The 20,550-nt window shown below is 46.5% G+C and overlaps 3 protein-coding genes across 4 annotated transcripts in view; all 3 read right to left on the bottom strand.

Annotated features, from left to right (window-relative positions):
- The window catches only part of DHX35 (DEAH-box helicase 35), a 34,097-nt gene extending 32,394 nt beyond the window's left edge, over nt 1-1,703 (bottom strand). For both annotated transcript variants that reach the window (XM_075166345.1, XM_075166346.1), the window contains exon 1: nt 874-1,703. In XM_075166345.1, coding sequence (XP_075022446.1) covers nt 874-973 — 100 coding nt within the window. In that variant the 5' untranslated portion in view covers nt 974-1,703. The remainder of the gene's footprint in view (nt 1-873) is intronic.
- A 362-nt stretch (nt 1,704-2,065) lies between these two features.
- Nucleotides 2,066-7,647, bottom strand: LOC142089640 (protein FAM83D-B-like). Its single transcript, XM_075166347.1, has 4 exons — nt 7,113-7,647; nt 5,136-5,303; nt 4,395-4,519; nt 2,066-4,147 (listed from the first exon to the last, which is right to left on the bottom strand). The coding sequence occupies exons 1-4, from the start codon at nt 7,563-7,565 to the stop codon at nt 3,757-3,759; spliced, it is 1,137 nt and encodes a 378-aa protein (XP_075022448.1). The 5' UTR covers nt 7,566-7,647; the 3' UTR covers nt 2,066-3,756.
- A 452-nt stretch (nt 7,648-8,099) lies between these two features.
- Nucleotides 8,100-16,193, bottom strand: LOC142089638 (protein FAM83D-like). The gene is made up of 4 exons (XM_075166343.1): nt 15,678-16,193; nt 12,616-12,783; nt 11,580-11,704; nt 8,100-11,215 (listed from the first exon to the last, which is right to left on the bottom strand). The coding sequence occupies exons 1-4, from the start codon at nt 16,128-16,130 to the stop codon at nt 10,267-10,269; spliced, it is 1,695 nt and encodes a 564-aa protein (XP_075022444.1). The 5' UTR covers nt 16,131-16,193; the 3' UTR covers nt 8,100-10,266.
- Nucleotides 16,194-20,550: the final 4,357 nt, after the last annotated feature.

Raw genomic sequence — 20,550 nt, 5'->3', positions numbered from 1 at the left:
ATGTTTAAGCTGACTTTCTCATATTTCACCTTGTGCCCATTGCCTCTTGTACTGTCAGTAGGCACTACGAAGAAGAGTCTGGCTCCATCTTCTTTGCACACCCCTATCAGTATCTATACACATCGAAAAGATCCTCCTGAGACTCCTCTTCTCCAGGCTGCACAGTCTCAGTGCTCTCAGCCTCCCCTTGCATGTCGCGTGCTCCAATCTCGCAATCATCTTTGTGGCCCTTCACTTTGTGGACCTGCTTCAGTAAGTCCATGTCTTCCTGGTATGGGGAGCCCACAGATCACCCCCGATATGGCCTTCCCAGGGCTGAGGCGAAGGATCACCTCCCTCAGCCTAACAGCAATGCTCTTCCTCACGCAGCCCGGGACGCGGGTGACCTTCGTTGCTGCCAAGGCTCATCAAGGGCTCACGCTCAGCTTGTTGCCCACAGGACCCCGAGGTCCCCTCAGCCGTGCTGAGCTGCTCTCCCCGGTGTGCGGCACCTGGGGTTATCCCCCCTCCGGGGCAGGACTCCGCACCTCCTTTTGTTAAACTTCTTGGGGTTCCCCCTGGGTTTCTCCAGCCGGCCGAGGCCCCCCCGAAGGGCAGCACACCCACCCGGCGAACCACTCACCCCCACCCCAGCGGGCTGAGGGCGGACTCCGTCCCCTCCTCTGCCACCCCCGGTACCGGGCAGCGCCCGGCCGGAGTCACAGAGACCCCGGCGGCGGAGGGAGAGCACGTTTCCCCGCTGCCCTCAGCGTCTAAAATCCGTGCGACCCCCAACAGCCGGGGGCAGCGAACCCCGGGTCCCGCTGCAGACAGCCGGGAAGGAGCTCTCACACGCACCCCCCGCCGCCCCCCGCACCGGCCGCGCCCCCTCACCCGGCTTCCAAAACTTCACCGGTCCCACGGGCGCCGCCATCTTGGGGTGAGGGGGCAAGCGGAAGCGGCGGGGCGCACGTGACGCGCCGTCCGTTGCCATGGTGCCCGGAGCGGGCCCGCCAGCCCCGCGGGTCCCTCCCGGGCCTGAGGCGGCCCCGCCGCCCGGGGCCTCCGCCCGTGCGAGGTGCTTTGGCTGAGGGAAGCTGCCTCCCCGCGGTCGCTGCCTGCGCGTCGCTGAAGGCAGCAGAAGGCCCTGTCTGTTACCGCCACGGGGGCTGAGAAGCAAAGCATTAAATGCTGAAGCTTTGGACGTTTCCTTATTTTAAGGGCAAAAATGGCTCCCAGTTCATTATAATGCCGAGTGTAAGATCCGTGCTGTCACTCAGGCACACGGAAGCGATGCTGCTGAGGAAACCCAGCTGATAAAAGAGTCTTTAAGTGTGACTGAAACCCACCCTTCACCTCCAAGCTAAAAGAAAAAGAGTGAAATACCTGTAACGCAGCCTTCCGGATACTATTTCTATTACTAAACTGAAGTGTGTAACCTGGGGGAGAACCTAGGATTTAATGGCATTGAAAGATCCTCCAAAAAGTCCTTGTCTCATTAACTAAGTCACACTAATTGCTTCCTTTCTCCTTATGAAAGATGCCTCCACTCTATGTGCACCACAGCTGTCGCGCTTCACACCGGGCAGCTGAAGGACTAGAAAGAAAACAATTACAGTAATAGTTAATAGATCCAGCAGTGCCCTACCACAGGCTTGTTACAGCCCATGACAGTTATTATTGAATCAAATTTCATGTAGACTTCGAGGTAATTAAGTATAGGCTGAAGTAAAAAAAAAAAAAAAAAAAGAAACAGCTTCTAATAAGTTTAGTAATGCTGTCAAAAATTCACGCTTATGGAAAAAAGCTAATCACATTTTATATTCTTATTAATCATTCTCGTTCTTCGTTAATAACTTGACACACTAACAGTGCGGTTGTGGTGATTAACACAGACTGCACTTCACAGCGCTGTACCTCCATGGTCACTTGGTTACCTAAGCCTCTAGGTTAACCACTTGAAAAAGAGGTTATTCGGTTATAATTAAAGACATTCTTAAAATTCTAGCTATTTATTTCAATGTACTTTTCAGATTAAGTCCACTCTATCAAAAATAAACACAACTCTTATCATAGTATTTTTTATCATCAATATATTAGCAACCGTTGAGAAAAAGTCCTACTAATGGCACATGGGAAGAGTTGCTTATTAAAGTAATGAGATGAATAACAAAGTTAAAAACTTATATTTGAGAAAACATATACAGGTATTATTGTGAAAATAAGATTGCGCAAACAGTATTTTACATAGAGTACAACATTGTATGTTTTTTGTGTTGATGGAAAATATAGTTAAGAATAAAAATACATATTTCAAACTTCTTTACATCTGGCTGAAAGTTAAGACTATTAAACTATAAACTATTGAACATTTACAGATTAGGAGAGTCAGAACTATTACATTTCCATGATTGCAAGCGCAGAACAAAAAGGGCACAGATTGGTTCTATCCTAATCAGTACATTACTGCATTGTCCATAAAGACCATTTTTGTAAGCTCCACACGTCCAATTGAATGTCATCCTGCTGATGTTCAGCAAGACCCATATGAAATTCCCCAGCTAAGTTTTAACCTTCCCCTTTGAAGCCCAGAACCCACAGGACACCTACACAAGCACGTACCCGAGTTTTTTGCAATAGCAAGAGCCTCAAGAACAACTCGAGAAATGGTGTACCTTTGATTTTGCCACAGCTGCCATGGTCGGACTAACGAGTTTCTGCACCGGCAGGCTGCTGCAACTTCAGTGCCTCGATGTACAACTGTTTGGGAGGATGGTTTATTCATTTGGGTTTTTTTGTTTTTCTCCAGAAATGGATGGATTTTTTAAAAAAATTGAGCTTGCATGAAACATTAAGCATAAATGGTTCTATTTCTGACTTTCATTTTATTGCATGTCTGGTGGAAGTAAGGCTTTTGAGAAGTAGCAGCAGCTCCACAGATTTCAGATCTACTCAACTTTTCTCATCAGACAGCAGTAGCAACCATAAGAAACCAAAAAGTATATATAGTAATGCCAAGAAAATGGTCTCATTTGGCTCTACTACAAACATAGTAGGTTCTTAGGAATAATATCCCTTACACACATTTATTGCATGATGTCCAACAATCCAAGTATTCTTACAAAGAAAAGGTAATTTGAAATTCAATCATTGCAAAAGCCTTGTTCACCTGACATGTTAGCTCGTTCTGCCTAGCAGCCCAGCTTCGTGTAAAGAAAACGTAACATTTGAGGACTAGCAGCATGCTACTGATCTACTGGTTTCTGGATTATGGTTACTCCACTTCAGTTCTGTGTCATGAAAGAGTTCGTGGAGAGTTCGTACAACACAAGACTAAGCTTAGACTGATTTCAGAGCCGTACAGCAGTCCTGCTATTCATCTTTGGAAGACCTTTAAGCAGTATTATTTTCTATACCTAGATTCCTTAAAAAAAGGTTTGAGCTACTGAGCTAAGATGCTAACCCATCAGCTTAAAACATGTAAGAATAGGTGGAAAAATGAAAATCTGACAGAATACTAGAAGTCAGTAATGGCTTTCTAGGTGTTATGAGTTTTTTTTAAAAAACACATCTGAGCCTAAGACAATACCATAATTGTATCTGTTGATCTGCATTATAGTGGTCTTCAAACAAAACCACAATTCCAGTATCACTTTCTCTTCAGTTGGAGGTTTGTTTCCCAGCTGCTCTCACAAACATACAGTGAGACAGTACTGGACATGGACGGCTGGATGTGGCTCCTGAGGTTCTGCTTCTCGCTCCGAGTGAACGTGCAATTCATCTCTCTGTGATCCAGTGTGGCCTCATAACTAGAGAGCCATTCCTCTTAGTCAGTGGAGGAGAGGCATGCATTGCATTATTTGACACGTAGACTGCCTCCCTTGAGGCGTGCAGCCAGCTTCGCTTCCTTTTTAGATTTCCTACAAATGCTCTAAGATACAAAAACTCCATTCTCAGGAAGTTTTCCCTGGTCAAGTCTCTGGAAGCCACTGTTATCCTGACCAGCTGGTCCAACACCTTATTCTTCCTGCAGCTGGATAACTCTCTGAGGTTGATAGGCTTTGACCGTGCATAAAGAATCCGAAATTCCAGGTCAAAGTGTGCAACTGCGGGGCCTGACAGGATCAAAATGTTGCTGCTGTTCAGCTTCCCATCTGTCCATGTAAAACTAGCAAAGGAAGAATGAGAAAATTCTGAGTTAATTGAAAATAAATAGCAAACAAAGTATTAACTGAAAATTCTCTTTCATCCCATTTAGTTAGATTGTTCTTATACGCCGAATGATGAGCAGCGTGCTCTTTTTAGGACAGACGTTACAAATAAACTGTGACAAGGAAAGCAGTTTTGCAACGTGGCTGTTTTTCCTTTCCATGTAAAGAAATCATGTAAAGCAACAGAAAGAAATTGGCACTTGCCTGTAGGAGCCCGTTGTCACTCTAATGCCATCAATTAACATGAACTTTTCACGGACTTTTCCAACAATTTTGGCACCCGACCTCGTGTAGTATGTGTTCCCAGTGATATTTCGAATTCTCATCAACTGTTAAAGATATGGCAAGCGTCATGTGGATTTCAAGATTAAACAATTGTATTTAAGAGAGTAACAGACAACGATAATTATCACTGATGAACTAGCAATGGTTGCTGCACAGTGGCAAAAGATTCACCCCCTAGGAACCAAATGATAATTTTGTCTTGTTTTAGTAGGCAAAGAGGTGGCATGAAGGGGCCATAAAATCCATAAACTGATTGTGCAGAATGTGATTGTAAAAACTCCTGTTGCCAAATTTTGGAGGGACCCGAACCCCACAGACTCCTGAGAACCTGCTTCTCCACCCGCCTTCAAAGTCTCGGCGAGCCTCAGCAACTCCAGTCATGCTTCAGGAACTGGACATTCCTCCTGCATTTCCTTGAATATTCCATTAGCATTTGTGCTCAGAAAGCTACTGTAACAGCCACTTACAAAGATTTCAGTTTTTCTATTAATTGCCTTTTTATGCAAGAATGGTTAAATCTTCCAAGAAAGAGCTAGAGCTACATAAAACCCATTTTAAGTTAAGTTGTGGCAGCAGGCAAAATAGTTTCTTATTTGATAGCTCAAAGATTACAGTCATAAGAGGATCATCTCCCTGTCCCTAAAATATGGCAAGGCTCACCTTTTCCTGTTCCAGGTCAACTCCCAGATCCTTGCACATTTTTAGAAAGTGGGAAAATGAAGACTGATCTAGAAGGATATATGCTTTAACTTGCCGCTGGCTACAAGCTTCCAAGAGGTCTTTGAAGATATCTGTATCTGTGAAGGAATCCATAACCAGGGCAATCATCTGCAACAAGTTTCAGAAGAAATCGTTAGGCTGTTTGCACAGCATCCCAAGGGAGATGGCACATGAGGAATGTGACTTTCAAATTAAATATTCCCCCCTCCCTTTTTTTTTCATGGTGGTTATGGAACACAGTACAGTCTTCTGTGATACGGTATATTCTGGTGTTCACAGGGCTGCTGAAACATTTAACAGATATGTAAGAAAGAGAAGATAAAGGAAAAAAAAACGGATTAGAATAAAGTTCTGTGAAAAGAATGGTATTTTGGTAAAGGTGATTACCGAGTGCAGTACACTGAGGTACAGGAGACACTATATATATTGCCCCTTCACTATGATCACTTATTATGTCCCCCTATAGTTAAACAGAAAAAAGAAATATATTGAATTTATGGACAGAAATTGTTGTTAAAGACTATTTGCCCCAATTTTGTTGTCGCTTGACTGATTTATAGCAGATAACAAGATTTTTTTTATTGCATTGTAGAATTTCATTTTTCACTATAGTTTCAGCAGCAGACATTGAAGCTTCTTTTGCCAGGATCTGTAACTTTTTTGGTTCAATAGGTATGAACCTAGCCTGAAAGCCTATTGTGGAAAAACACCTTTTCTCTATTTAAAAATCAGAGTTCATTACTAATTAGCAGCAATGATAACTCCTGCACCTATTCAGTAGCATGTTGCTCATGGTTTTTAATTAAGGTTGTACTAAAACCTTCCTTTTTTTACTACATAACTTCACCTTCAAGAAAAAATGACAGAAATCTGAGCATTTTCTCCTTTCCCCCCACATCTAGAGCAGTGCCAAGACCTACGAAGGCAGAGGGAGACTTGACACCTCTCCAAAAACCTAAGCGAGCTGATTGAAAAAGTATTTTGCACGAGGAAAAGAAAAGCATTTTGCTGTCAGACTTCTTCAGCTCCATCAGTAACGTTTGGTGTAACAGGAGCACCGAGTTGATCGTGGAGATGTTTGGGCGTGCTGAGAATATCTTGGAAGAACCAGAACAGTGGCAAAATAAATGTATTGCTTCAGGTTTCTTCCTCACCCTGAGATATGGCAAAAACAGGGGTCTAGTTCTGTGTTAGACAAATTTGGTCTCCGATTCCTAGGCAAAAGGTTTTTTCCTGGGAACAGATGTCTGTTCCTCAAAAGCATTGCCTGAAGAAAAAGGTGAGCTTATTTCCAAAACTTACGTTTTCCAGAGTCTTTCAAACTTTTCAAATATGAAAAGAAACAGTAAAAAAAAAAAAAACAAATTCACCCGTGTCCGACTGCTCTTTACATCTCACCTCTCTAAGATAAAAATGAGGTTTGTCTTCAACTTATTCAGATTCTCATATTTCAAGCCAAGATCCGATTATTCGCCCAAACTCCTTGAGTAAAACCTCCCTTGAGAGCCAGCTACTGCCCTCGCAGATCTGTCCCACGGATGAACCCCCCAGGTTTGCTGTGTATCCGCTGTACGTCGTGGAAGCAAGGACTACTAAAAGAGCTGGGATCGGGCGCGTTTAGGAGGTACGGCTCACAGGTGCCAACTCCCTGAGCGAGCTTAGCGAGGCCCGGATGGCACGGACTCGGTTTTCATCAATATGGAGGAAAAAAGCTTAGAAATAATGAACCTATTAAAAAAATAAATACAAACGATGGTAAAAAAAAAAAAATAAAGCAGTAACAAAATAGCATAGTAAGTGAAACCGGGAGTTTATTTAAAAGTACACGGAGGGGGGAAGGCCGAGGCGGCTCTCGGGAAGCCGAGAGGAGCGGGGGGGGGGGGGTGTGCCGCGCCCCCGGGACCCCCGGCCACTCACCTGCCGGGCGGAGCGGATCTGCCGCCGCACCGCCTCCTTGCAGCCGTAGATGCTCTCCCCGCAGCCGGGCTGGAAGTGCGCCTCCACCCGCGTCAGCCCGCGGAAGGCGCCGCTGGCGAAGCCCGGCCAGCCCAGCTCCAGCGCCGGCGGCTCCAGGTCCGAGCGCTCGGGGAAGTAGGTGAGCGAGGAGGCGTCGAGGGAGGCGCCGAGCGAGGGCTCGCCCGCCGGCTCCGGGGCCGCGGCGGGCGGCAGGGCGCCCCGCGCGATGGCCTGCACCTCGGGCTCCGAGAGGAACGGCGGCAGCTGCTCCCGCCGCAGGAAGGCCCGCAGCGCCTCGGGGCCGCCCGCCACCAGCTCCTCCAGCGCCAGCCGCTGCGCCTCGCTGTACGGCCCGGGCGGCCGCGGCGGCCAGCGCCCGGCGCCCTCCTCCAGGCACTGCGACGGGTTGGCCATGGCGCGGCCGGCCGGCGCCGCGCTGCCCCGCGCCTTTATAGCGGCTCCGCGGGCGGGCCCCACGCGCGGGAGGCTCTCCCACGCCTCCCGCCCGGCCCCGGGGCAGCGGGAAGGGGCCGGCGGCGCCGCGCACGGAGGCTGCCCCGCGGGCCAGGAGCCTCCGCCCCGCCCGGCCCCTCGCAGCCGCCGGCAGCGGGAAGGAAAGAGGCGCGGGAGCAGCCTCGCCCACGGGAAAGTCGCGGGTGGCAGAGCCGGCCGGCTTCTCCGCGCCCAGGGAAGCATCCGCAGGAAAAGCAAAGCTCGAATTAAGCAGGGAGCGTAAGTACAGCCCTGGACCTGCTCCCCAGCGCCTGATCAAAAGGCTGCTGCTAAGGTTAGGGAGGGCAGACGGCCCTCCCGGCCGGGCGGCTGCAGCACCGGCTGCTCTGCCAGCCCCGAGCGGCAGGAACGCACCGGCAGCGGGGGCAGCGTGCGTTAGTCACCCAGAGTCCAAACGCCACACAAACAGAAAACAAAGCTCAGCAATGATCAGGTGAAAACCCCCATGGCAAAAGGAGTTTATTTGTAAACTGCTTCTTGTTCCTGTGAGAGTACCAAAACAGCTGCACAGTGTAATAAAGTTAAAAAGCACGTAGAACAAACAAGTTGATTTTACATACATTCAAGCACTGTTGAACATGAGCTCTTAAAAACACAACTCCAGGTTGGCTTTGAAGGTGTATCTCAGCTCCCTCTCTGCAACTTGCTATGCTCCCGGTGTTCCAGGGACCAGGCAAGAAAGTATCTTATCTTTAAACAAGCGCAGACAGAGCTTTTTTTCCCCACCCGCACCTCTGTACATCTGCCTTACAGCTTTAGGGAAGGAGTGGCTGCTTTGAAGTCCAAGCAATAAAAGTAGTAGTCCATATAGTTTTCAGAGATAGAAATGCCAAAGTTAGTAGAATAAAGTGTTGCTCTCTACACTTAAGTTGCAGCCTTTTTGAGTTTTGGGTATTTTTCTGTTTATTCATTGCTGTTTACAGGAATATTCAAGACAACAGCTGAAATGTGCCATCTACTGGACACACGTGCCCTAAATAAGAAAGTACATTACCCAGACTCTGACTTGGCAGGATTCAGTCTGGTTGGTCACTAAAGTACTGGGATGCAGGTCTAAAGAATAACAGCACAGCTCAGAGCTCAGAGAGAATCCACACACCGCACAGATAAGCGATCCAGCAAGCACAAACGCACACAGTACCGCTAAAAAATATTCAGGTAATGTCTCTGCAAAGCAACTTAACCTAAGATCCATTTAATATTGAAAGTAGAGTATTTTCAAAAACTAGTGTGGCACTTCAGCTCCTCAAACTAAGTTAGTAGTGGATAAAGGATAAACAGAGCAGGAAACACAGAATATTTCAGATAGGACAGTCTAAAGAGAAAAATGTTTTTTTTTTTTATTTTCCACTCTTGCACTTACTTGTACTACAATATTAGCAAACACAACCCATAACATTTAGTAGTGCATTTGTCAGCTTACTTTTGAACAGGGGCTTTGTCATGTGCCCTCAGTGATTGTCTCACCTCTAAATTCACTCCAAAGAAAGAAGCTGTTTACAGGTCTCTTAACAGAAGCAAGATGGTTCAGACGTTCCTAGACAGAGCCAGAACTGGAAGCTCATTTTACAGTGCTAAGACTAAAAGTCTTAATTCTGTGTTAACAAGTTGCACAAGCGACAAAGTTCTTGGTCATCCCAAAAGAAAAGTACAAGTATGCTGCAGCAAGACACTGAACTCCAGGTATCACCTCATCTCCGACTCACAAGCACAGAATGCCAACACTTCAGCAATACATTCCCATTAATAGTCTTACAGGTCCAATACAGCTTTTAGTTCCGAATGCTAGAAACATTTACATCTGACCTGTACCTAAAACGGGTACAGCTATCTTGGAGTGCTAAGTTGCTACTTCCTGGTCTTGGTTTTAAAAAGATGCTCTTCTGAGGATGTGTATATATATATACACACATACTTTATCTCTCTCTCTCTCTGTCCACAAAGGCATGAGAGGATGATCAAACTGAAGAGCCATTTAGCTCAGTCCATTTCAGAAGGCTTAAACAATGGAAGAAGGATACAGTTGAAGATAAGAACCTGCAACTGCTCCAACAGACCCTTCACAACTTTAGTGGAAGACTAATATATATAACTCTGAAGTCAGATTTAGAATAAAATTAGCTTTATGGCTCTTTATAAGAGTGATTTCCCCTCATGCCAAAGATAAAGTAGAAATAGAAGCCAATATTAAAAATACAAAAATTTGAGTATACCTTGATGTAAGCTAAATCTACAAAGCCACTCTGAGCAAGATCAGTCTGGCTCAGATTTTTCCAAATTTACATAAATTAAAGCCAGAGCATTAGCAACCCTAGAAAGCAGTAATAACTTTACTTTTCAGGTTAAACATCCAGAATTAAAATGAACCTTCACCACTAATGCATGTAAATGCATGTAAGAGGAACATGCCAGTAGTTACAGTATAAACAAACCCCTCTTTTTTTATTGCTTAAATTGCATAGTGTAAAACAAAGTGCTGGAGAGTGATGTACACACATGTATTAAAAAAGTAAAAGTGCTGGAAGGAAGTGGAAGAATCAGCAGGTACTAAGTGACTGCAATTTGAGACTGGAGCTTTTGTGTTCTGCTTTCAGTGCAGCAATCATTTATTCAGAGAAAAGAGTGAAACGTCCCGGAGGCTGCGCAGGCTGGCACTGATGTCACGCCTCTGTTTTAGATTGCACCTTCCAGTGTATTGGGTCATGTAGTTTTCAGGCACGCGTCTCCTCCGGGATAGGATATCCACCACGTGGCTAAGCTTCGACCTGATAGTGGAGTAGTGGAATTGCCTCTCTTTATGCAGTTTTTGGAAATATTCTGCCCTGTGACTGCTAGAATACTCAAAGGACCGGAGAGAAGATAGTGAGCCGGTAGAGCTTGCAAGAGAGCACTGCGATGATGACGAAGACAGCGATCGCAGACTAGAACTTGATACAGCCTTTCCAGACAGAGAAGATCCTTCTTTTGACAGCTTCCTGTGAAGCAGGGGTGTTTCTGTGTACTCATCTTCCTTTGTCTGTGTCACTGCAGTCTTCAGCAGAACTGAAGTCTGAGTGCCCATCATCCTAGCAGTGACAGAGGTCTGAGTGCCAGTTTCTGCCGTTACAGCACTGGTCTGCGTAGCAGCATTACATGCGGTCACTGCAGGCTTCTCTTCCCATGGGCCAGTTTGAGTCGACACGCTTTTCCACTCCACTATGGCCCCTTGATCGCCAAACAACTCCTCTTCACAGAGACAAGAATGCCCCAGGTTACAGGGTTTGCCTCCAGGAGTATCTTCAGCCTGATCTAGTTCTTTCAACAATCTCTTTGGAGTACTAGACAATCTGGCAAATTCTGCTCTCAAGTTGCCTTCCACAGTATATTCTTTAGGGGACTCTGTTCTGTTCACCAGGTGATCAAACATCCCACTGTTCCTGGACAGCCACTTAGGGCTGATGGGCATCGACTGGGCATAGAGAATCCTGAACTGGAGGTCAAAATGTTCAACCACTTGACCTGACAATAGCAGCAAGTTACTGCTGTTCAGCTTCCCGTCAGACCACGTGAAACTGTTGAAAACAAACCAAGATTCACAGTTAATTTCCAGGGCATTTCAACACATACAGTTACAGATAGCAAGACTCAGCTTAGAAGTGCTGTGCGGAAGGAAGGTATAAGTCGATAGACTATTCACTCTCTCTTCTTCAGAAAGAACTCTATTTAGCTGTGGCCAAGTGCTTTGCTAGCAACAAATTGTGTAAACCAGTGTTGCAAAGCTGTTTCCAGTTTTGTGTTAGTCCCACTTAGACTCAGCTGGTCCACTTGCCATCGGCATTCATTAATACCAGGCACAAAGAAAAGTTAATACATCCTTCTTGCAGAAACTCCCCCTTCCTATAGCTTCATCTGGCACCAGCAGACCCCAATACTTGCCTGTAGGAGCCTGTTGTCACTCTAATGCCATCAATTAACATGAACTTCTCATGGACTTTCCCAACAATTTTGGCACCTGACCTCATGTAGTATGTGTTCCCAGTGAGAGTTCGAACTCTCATCAGCTGTTTCAGAAGAGAAAGGAAAAAGTAACATCAGATTTAAGTTAACTTCCAAAAAGTTTTGATTAGCAATTCTACCTAAAAAGAGCTATACACACTATGGAAGATAGGAATGAAATGAACTTCCTTATGCTGTCTGTATGTGAGTCTTACTAGTTACACAGCGCGTAATTCTGTTACATTAGGAGAGTCAAGCTGGAGAGAACAGCTCATTCCAATTAATTACTGCCCACAAAGTGAGGAGTGCTCCCCATCCAGAGAAACTCTCACTAGGGTGAACACAAGCCTGTCCAAGCCAAGACATAACACAGTCACATCAGCTTACATTCAGAGGAATTAAGTAAACCACCTGGGTCACATCATCCAAACCCTTTTAAAAGAAAGCAACTATGTCTTAGTGAAGAAAACAAATGTTACCAAAGCTATACCACCCTTGAGCTTCCTGTGTTTCTGTTTTCCTTAGCAAGCAGTTCCTTGAGCCAAAGGATAAAGCTACTTAGATCTTGCAAAATTAAATGCTTGAAAATTGCTGCTTCTTCAGGACAGGGATCGCAGGTGCACACTCCACCCAGCACACTGGGGAGCTGCACAGCGTGGCTGTAGCTCCTACATATGGGTAGGGTAGGATAGGAGTAGGTGTGCCTTTTCTACTTTGTTTTTACTGAGCTTGTGAACAGTTTCACATGTTGGATTAGAAACTATACTGAAACCATGCGATATTGAGCCTTGGTCTTCAAGAGCTGAGAAACATTTCAGAAAATTCCCCTTTTCTATCAGTTATCAAACAGACAAGATGCTTTAGTCTTTCAAGAGAGTCTGATGTTTTATAGAAGGGTATCTGTGGTATCCATCACCGTTAACTGTACCACAAAAACTAAAAATAAACCCCACGCCGACCCATGTTTAGTACTTACGCTTTCCTGCTCAGGACAAACTCCTAAGTTCTTGCACATTTCCAAGAAATGGGGTAGAAAGTCCTGGTCAAGGAGGATATAGACAGGGACTTTGCGGTTGTTATAAGCATCCTGAAGGTCACCAAAGATATCAATATCTGTGAAGGAATCCATCACAAGGGCAATCACCTGCAAAAAAGAAGTGACAACACTTGTTCAAGGGCTTTATTTTACACAAGGCCAGATCACTGCCTCCCCCAGCCATTTCTCCTGCTGCTATCAAGGCCAGATGCACATTTCTTTGTCCTGCTGCATAGGCCCTGGCAAGTTATAGAAGATTTCTATATTCCTGCAATGTTTCTGTAAATTCACTGTGCCCTGGAGTGCAAAGCATAAGCCTGAAGAGGTTTTTCCCTCACATCTGTTGCTGCTTTTATATGCTTTCACAGCCTGCTTTCCTACATAACCTCCCATAATCCGGCCTTTTGGTAACATCGGGGAAGCTATCACGGCAGAATCAGGAATCCAGACAAGCCATCTCCACTCCTGTGCTCCCAGCATGGCATACCTGCTGCAGATAGCCACTGCCTGCAGAAGAATTAGCTCAGATGGCCTCCTCACCATCACAGCTGAACATATCACAAACCCCAATGGCTTTCTCTGTGTGGTAAGAAGGGAATGCTGTCCCTATATAAGTTACCAGGGGAATGCTGTCCCTATATAAGTTACATTATATATATCTATATAAGATAAACTAGTCTGTGACAATGTTTTTCACTGTTTCCAGACTCTTACTAGATGTATGCTGACTTTCCACCCCATATCTTCACAAGAAATCCTTCCACTCACTCAACTCAACAGTTCTTTACAGAATGCAAGTCTTAAGATGGGAAGATTTTCTCTCAATGGGCCAAGGACAAGACAACATTTATGAACAATCTCTCCAGCTAATTCAGAGGTGCATCACACACCATTTCAGTGCTAGAATTCTCACCCTTCAAAACTAGGAGCATACATGTGTGTGGGGACACAAAGGCATAAAGGATTTGGCTTCATGACTTAGTTTTTTATTCTCTTTCTCTTAGACCAGCATCAAGGACAACGATTATACAACCGCTGCGGGTACCTGGCACCTGCCCTTATCAGATAGACAAGGCATCCACGCAGTGCTGCAACACACCCAAGGTGTATATGCTTGCTGCTCTGTGTGTGGCATTGCCTGTACTCAGGGGAAACATTTCCCACAAGAACAGGCTAAGCTTTGCATTCACACATGTGCCCCGCTCCCTAAGGGACTGGCTCCATATGGATGAGTTCTTATGTATAACACACACAGGCACGTTGGTATTTCTAGATAAAGTTAGTTTATGCTTACACTTCTTAAGTGTCTCCTGTGCTTTTCTCTACCCTATCACTTATCTAAGTGTCAAAGGAAGATGAAGAAAAATAAGATGCTTTTAACAAGACCAGATGAGTAAGAAAAAAAAACCCTGAAAACAGAACAATTCACACTAAACCCCTTGGAAACACTGGTGCCTTCAAATGACTACTCAATTAGCAGCACATTTGAGTTCTAATCCCAGAATTAGCAGCTGAAAAAGAAATATACTTTTACTCAAAATGAGCAAAAGTACACTTATGTTTAGAGGAGAGAGAGAAAATCCTTTTCTCTACACTCATCCATTAAGGATAGTGGAGGCAAGATAGCAACAATGTCCCCTTTAGCCACTCAAGCTAACCGTGTTTGAGCGAGCTGAGAAGAAACTACACAGCATCTGAAGTTTTCCTGTTCCTCACATTAATCTGAAGAGCTCAGACATGACTGAACAACATTGCACAGCCTCTGATATTCAGTAAATTATAGGGGGTCAAAATTTCTCTCCATTCCGTGTCTATAAAAACACTCCCTGGATCAGGCATGTACGTGGCAGTGCAGGAACAGCTGGCCTGGCTCTTGGCTCGGCACGAGGAAAGGCGTTTGGCAGGATGCTACAAGCAAGAACATTACAAACAAGTACAGCTTTTTGGAGAAACAGATGTTTTCATGGAGTTTACTCAAACCACAGACTGATCCTTATCAGGTAGATGAGAACAGACCTTCCTCTGTGACCGTTTCTGGCAAAAAGCCCATCGTTCATGTCATCCTCACACACCCCCTAAGCTTCTGCGCTCAGAAGTGGGCAGGGACGAAGCTCAGTTGCTAATTCAGGGAGTGCCATGTGTGAGCACAAGTTACACACAGAGCCAGAGGTTGCTTCATCTGGCCGCCCGAGGAGGAAGCTATACATTTAAATTTTAGCTAAGCCAATTGAATGGCTGCTAACGAGAAGGGTGGTTCCCTCCTGGGGATTACAGTTGGAGGCTATAAACTCAGGTAACATAATGAGTTACAGAGAACAGTTAGAAACTACTACTCCGCGTGATTTTTTAAGCCATATTCTGCATCAGATCAAAACCATCCACTGCTGTAGGAAGGAAGTCCTGCTAAGCTCAGGTCTGCACATTACTGGGGGGCAATTAATGAGGAGACAGAAGTGAAGAAGAGAGATGGAATCACAGGGTTATCTCTGTAGATGCCATTCTTTTATAAGAAAGGATATGATACAAAAAAGGCCTCTAAGGCACAGTAGGAGGTTTCTGCAAGCAAATCCGTCTTGCAGAGTACATCAGTAAGCAACCTGGAACAGGAAACCTTCCGCTTTGAATAAGAGCAAGATCAGCAGAGCCAGCGGGTGGTTTGGCCATGAACTGCGTGCAGTACTGGGGGACGGGGAACTCTTGACCCGCTGCCTCTGGAGCGATGCTAGCGGGAAGGCGAGATTTCACGGGTGTAGCACACAGACGGACAGTGTTAGGACGAGTACCAGTCGCTGTGTATTTACGAGCTCGTCCTCCTAACGAGGCTTTCTTTGCTCGACAGGGGTTTTAAAGCCGCTTGGCCTTGCTTAGTGTCAGATGAAAGAGATACTAACCCCGTTGCTGATTTTCGCCCCGGTTCGCCGACCCGCTGGAGAAGGGCCCCGGGGGCGCTTCCGGGGCCGCTGCCGGCAGAGCCCGCACCCCCGGGACCCCCGGCCACTCACCTGCCGGGCGGAGCGGATCTGCCGCCGCACCGCCTCCTTGCAGCCGTAGATGCTCTCCCCGCAGCCGGGCTGGAAGTGCGCCTCCACCCGCGTCAGCCCGCGGAAGGCGCCGCTGGCGAAGCCCGGCCAGCCCAGCTCCAGCGCCGGCGGCTCCAGGTCCGAGCGCTCGGGGAAGTAGGTGAGCGAGGAGGCGTCGAGGGAGGCGCCGAGCGAGGGCTCGCCCGCCGGCTCCGGGGCCGCGGCGGGCGGCAGGGCGCCCCGCGCGATGGCCTGCACCTCGGGCTCCGAGAGGAACGGCGGCAGCTGCTCCCGCCGCAGGAAGGCCCGCAGCGCCTCGGGGCCGCCCGCCACCAGCTCCTCCAGCGCCAGCCGCTGCGCCTCGCTGTACGGCCCGGGCGGCCGCGGCGGCCAGCGCCCGGCGCCCTCCTCCAGGCACTGCGACGGGTTGGCCATGGCGCGGGGCGGCCCCGCCGCGCTCCGCAGCGCCTTTATAGCGGCTTTGAATCCAAACAGCGCCGCGCCGCCGCCGCCAGTGGGGGAGCCGCGCCCCGCCCCGCGCCCCGGTTGGCTGCGGCGAGGGCGGCCCGGCCCCGCCGCCCGCCCGGCCCCCTCAGGCCGCGCCCGCGTCAGGAGAAGGAGCGGGGCCCGCGAAGCCGTTCTGCGCCGCGCTGGCGCCGAGGGATCGCGCAGCCCCAGCGGGGCCCGCAGCCCCGTTCGTGCCCGGCCCTGGAGGCCGCACGCCCCGGCGCTCCCCTCCTCAGGCCGCGGAAGCCCCCCTGGCTGAGGCGGCCGTTTCACGCTGCCTGGCCTCCGCACCGAGCCCCCTCCGTGCGGCTTCAAGGCCCGACACAGACCTGCCCCGCGACCGGCCCCGCCGGAGGCCCCGCGGCAAAACCGGCCCCGTTCCTCCCGCCCACCGTGTCCCGCCCGCAGGCAGGGCCGGGGGGGTGCTCTCACCTTCGCCCGAATCCACCCTCCCTGGGGAGGACCCTCTTCGTGATGCACGCAGCAAACCCTGGGCTAACGCCTCGGACGCAGCAACACCCAGGAGGGGCTGTTGCAGTCTTGGCTTTCCTGCTTGTCCCCGAAAGGGATTGCTGCCACCAGCAGAAAAATAAAAAGTTCCACCGGCCCACGGCCTAGGTTTACTCTTCTAGGCGATTCCTGGCAGTACTTACGGTTGTAGGAGAGGCAGAGACATTTAGGCAGAGTCCCAAAATGCAAACCAATTAAAAAAAACCTCAGTGGCATTTTCTGTATTATTAAAAGAAATTTAATATAATTTTTAAATTAAAAAATTCAATCTCTCTATTAAAGACACTGAGTCAGGTGCTAATACTGTCAGACATACCCTTTTGGCATGAGTTTTACATACAATTTAAGATTTTATGCATTGCTTCAACATGTTAAGAAACCATCTTTTCATACTTACAGTAGCAATAAAGTAAATTCCGTACAATATCAAATATCCTTTTTTTAAAAAAAGTTTTAAATATATTAGACTCTGATTGCCAAAATGCCATTTTATACACAAAGCTGCTAATACAATATACAGTTCTTACATTATTTTTTTTTTCACATAAAATACATTTCATCAAGTTTTATTTGTACATCGCTTACTACTGATCGATGGAATTACGAATTATTGCAGAAGGCTTGCCATCATTTGTTAATATCCTGTACATGCAGCAGTCACACCGAGCTGTACCAGGGTTACCGACACACTGCAGTCCATTCTCACACTGCAATCTATAGGCTGAAGACGTAGAGGTGGCAACACTAAGGCTGCATCTGCACTGTTTTAAAACCCGTATCTCCCCTCCAGCTGTGGGTGGGGGTAATGGCATCGGTGTAGGTTTGGGAACAGGTATCTCGAGCAGAGTCTCCTCTACTACAGCTTCTGCAGTTGAAATATAGCAAAATATTCTAAGTCATAATTGTGCCATGGCAGATGTTGCCTGAAGAACCCAGTGGTACTCGAATTGTGTGGGGGAACTGAAAAGTCCATTACCAGTTTGGCCAACACGAAAACAGCAGAATAAAACTGAAGAACAACCAGGGACAACAAATTCTGTTGTACAGCCACAGGCAAAACAAAATAAAAATGTAAATACTAGCTGTGTTCTGTATTAAGAGGCTAGATCTTGCTACTACAAGCGTGTTCTGGACTCTGCTTGTAGAGAATTGCTATAACAAAGTAGGTCAACGTGATTTGTTAAATTAGAATGAAGACCCGGCGCATTTCCTTTCTGTGTATTTAGGAAGAGAGAACTGGTGATCATGAGAGAAATTGAATGAGCAAATAAGAACTTCGAAATCTGGTATGCTCTGAACTGCTATCCCCTTGCAAAATAGTCTCCAAGTTAAAGAACAGCACCGTATAGTCACCACAAACCTTCCAGAGACTAGTTACCGAGTTACCTTTAGCAAGTACGATAAGGCACAGAAATAGCCAGACGCAGGGAGAACACCTTCCAGCAGATGGACAACGGTTAATCTATGGCTCACTGGAGACCAGTGCTATTGCTTTCTCAGTTAAGATATTCCTATTTCATGGTATTGCTGATTTAGTTTCAGCAGAGATTTGAGTAAACAGAGCTCCAAGATTAAAACAAAAGGACATTAAACAGAAGTTGTAATGCCATTTGGGAGCTTGTAAGTGCTTTCAACCCCATGAAATAAGACCCTGCTCAATAAACTAGAGAATTCACTGCCTTCACTGAGTATTGCACTGATTCATTATTGCTATTGCCCTGCCACGCTCTTCTCCTTCCCTACCAGAAATTCCTCATCATGTGGTTCTTAACCACACCTGCAAGATGGTACAGAATGACATCAGCTAGAGTCAGTTCTTCCCAAAATTGGGAGGGTTTTAAGATTCTGGAGCACCACAGAAGTGAGACTAAGTGGGCTAAAATCGCATCACTTGGTACATGAAATACAGATCCAGGTCTGATGTCAAACAGATCCCAGCAATGGTACTTAAGCCCTTGTCTAACATTTCCGTGCTGGGACTTTCTTGGTTGAGCTCAGTAAAGCAGAGACACTATTTTGAGAGACACCTTTTTTCCCCATCTAAAAAAAGTCTTTCAACATGGAAAGTAAAGCTGCTCTCATCAACCAGTTAGTTTGCTAGAAACAGCATGACTTCAGCACACAGGAAGATTTTGCAAGCAGAAGGGTTATTCTCATGTGCAGCTCTGCCTACAATAGACCCGACAATACATACACGCTCTCAAATCTTTGCGTAGTCTGTATGAACAACTACAACCTTTGGCTTACTGCTAACAAATGTGGGACTCTAATCTGACCTTGAATCTGTACTTAAATGTTTATTGAGCCTAAAAACACTGAGTATAGCATAAAAAACCCCAAACCTTCCTCTAAAAAGCCAAGTGCTAGATATGCCAATCACAATAGGATTTGTAGTTTCTACAGCTTTTTAGCAATATTAAGATCCAATGAAATAGCCAAGTGCCTTCTGCTGCGTACCTCAGAGCTTTCCATGGGGATGGCCTTTAAAACACATAGATATAAAAAACCGCTATTGTTGTAACGCTGCTAAATTTATAAATAATATAAATAAAAAGCCCTATTCCTAGAGGTAGGCTCCTACAATGCACATATAAGAGTATCTATGTGTTTATTATTCCCCCCAAAGCCTGTTTGTCTCTACAACATTAAGCAGTTAAATATCCACTTTACAGAATTGCTCATCCCAGACCTACAACCAACAGCCCTGCATGCAGCATGAACTGCCAGCTCCTTCCCTGACCGTATTTGCCAGTGCCCCCCAGCAGTGACCATTATATCCAGAATGTCACCGATAAATAAGCACGAGTCCATTCTAGGTCACTATTCAACAGCCTTCGCAAGTCCCACTCTGATGCAACTTCAGCCCAAAGCCAGTGGTAGATAAATACTTGGCATGGCTGTGAAACATAGCCTGGAACATTTATCGATTACTGACTCTCTGGTCTCAATAAGAATTGATTACATTTGATCAGACGCCACTAGACTTCAGTGAGCACGTTAGCTTACAGTGATAAAGCCAGAAGAGCAGTACTGCAGCCAATTTTATAATTTCAATACAAAGTCCAATTAGGGGGATGTTCTGTAATCTAGAACCTGTAATATCTTTTGCCTGAGAGTAAATCAATTGTCGGTTTTCTCAAGATCAGAGCTAGAGTGATGAGTTCCTGGAGTTTTACAAATAAACAGGGTGAAATACCAATGGACTAAAAGCTGTTTGTCTCAAATGGACTGGCTTCCTACAGTTTCAGTGTATTAACAACCCTCAGTGAAAGCAAGCCTCAAACTACTTAACACCATTGCATTCAACGCTCTCCTTTTCATTTGCTTGGAGTTAGGTAGGATTCAATACACTTGAGAGCAAAAATTGCTCTGAGAAGGAAAAGGGCCGACTCCTCCTTCCCTGGGAGGGAAGGCATCACCTGGGCCTGAATTTTGCACCACTTAAACCTAGTGGATAGCAGCACCAGAATCTGTTACATTGAGTCCGGAATTCGCATTAGGATGGATGTGGGAGAGACAAGCCCCCCACCACGGGAGAAGAGAGGCACCTGAAAGATCATCTCTCCCCATTCAGCAATACCCAGGCTACACTTGGTGGTATCCCAGAAGAATTTTCTCGAGTTAATCAGAAGACCCACTGTTAACCACACACAGATGCGGTAAAGTCTGTCCAGTTACCAAATCATCTTCTTTCTACTAGAGGATGACTTTTAAAATCCCTTAAGGTTAAGCCAAGCACAACAGTATTTTCTAGTCTTATATTTAGCATATGCGTTTCAATAATGGAGAAAGCCCAACTTCTCTGAATGTTCAAAACATACAAAGAAACCCCCTGCCT

Source organism: Calonectris borealis, chromosome 17, assembly GCF_964195595.1.
Source record: "Calonectris borealis chromosome 17, bCalBor7.hap1.2, whole genome shotgun sequence".
NCBI lineage: Eukaryota > Metazoa > Chordata > Aves > Procellariiformes > Procellariidae > Calonectris > Calonectris borealis.
The sequence above is the reverse complement of the archived record's forward strand: the minus strand, read 5'-3'. Positions and strand labels throughout refer to the sequence as shown.

What these genes read in the sequence shown, in the direction of transcription:
- LOC142089638 (XM_075166343.1), bottom strand. Translation starts at nt 16,130, where the DNA reads ATGGCCAACCCGTCGCAGTGCCTGGAGGAGGGCGCCGGGCGCTGGCCG. An exon ending in TTTGTCCTGAGCAGGAAAGC is followed by an intron (nt 11,705 to 12,615) that starts GTAAGTACTAAA and finishes CTTCTGAAACAG; the next exon opens with CTGATGAGAGTTCGAACTCT. An exon ending in GTGACAACAGGCTCCTACAG is followed by an intron (nt 11,216 to 11,579) that starts GCAAGTATTGGG and finishes TGTTTTCAACAG; the next exon opens with TTTCACGTGGTCTGACGGGA.
- LOC142089640 (XM_075166347.1), bottom strand. Translation starts at nt 7,565, where the DNA reads ATGGCCAACCCGTCGCAGTGCCTGGAGGAGGGCGCCGGGCGCTGGCCG. An exon ending in AGATCCGCTCCGCCCGGCAG is followed by an intron (nt 5,304 to 7,112) that starts GTGAGTGGCCGG and finishes AACTTGTTGCAG; the next exon opens with ATGATTGCCCTGGTTATGGA. An exon ending in TTGACCTGGAACAGGAAAAG is followed by an intron (nt 4,520 to 5,135) that starts GTGAGCCTTGCC and finishes TATCTTTAACAG; the next exon opens with TTGATGAGAATTCGAAATAT.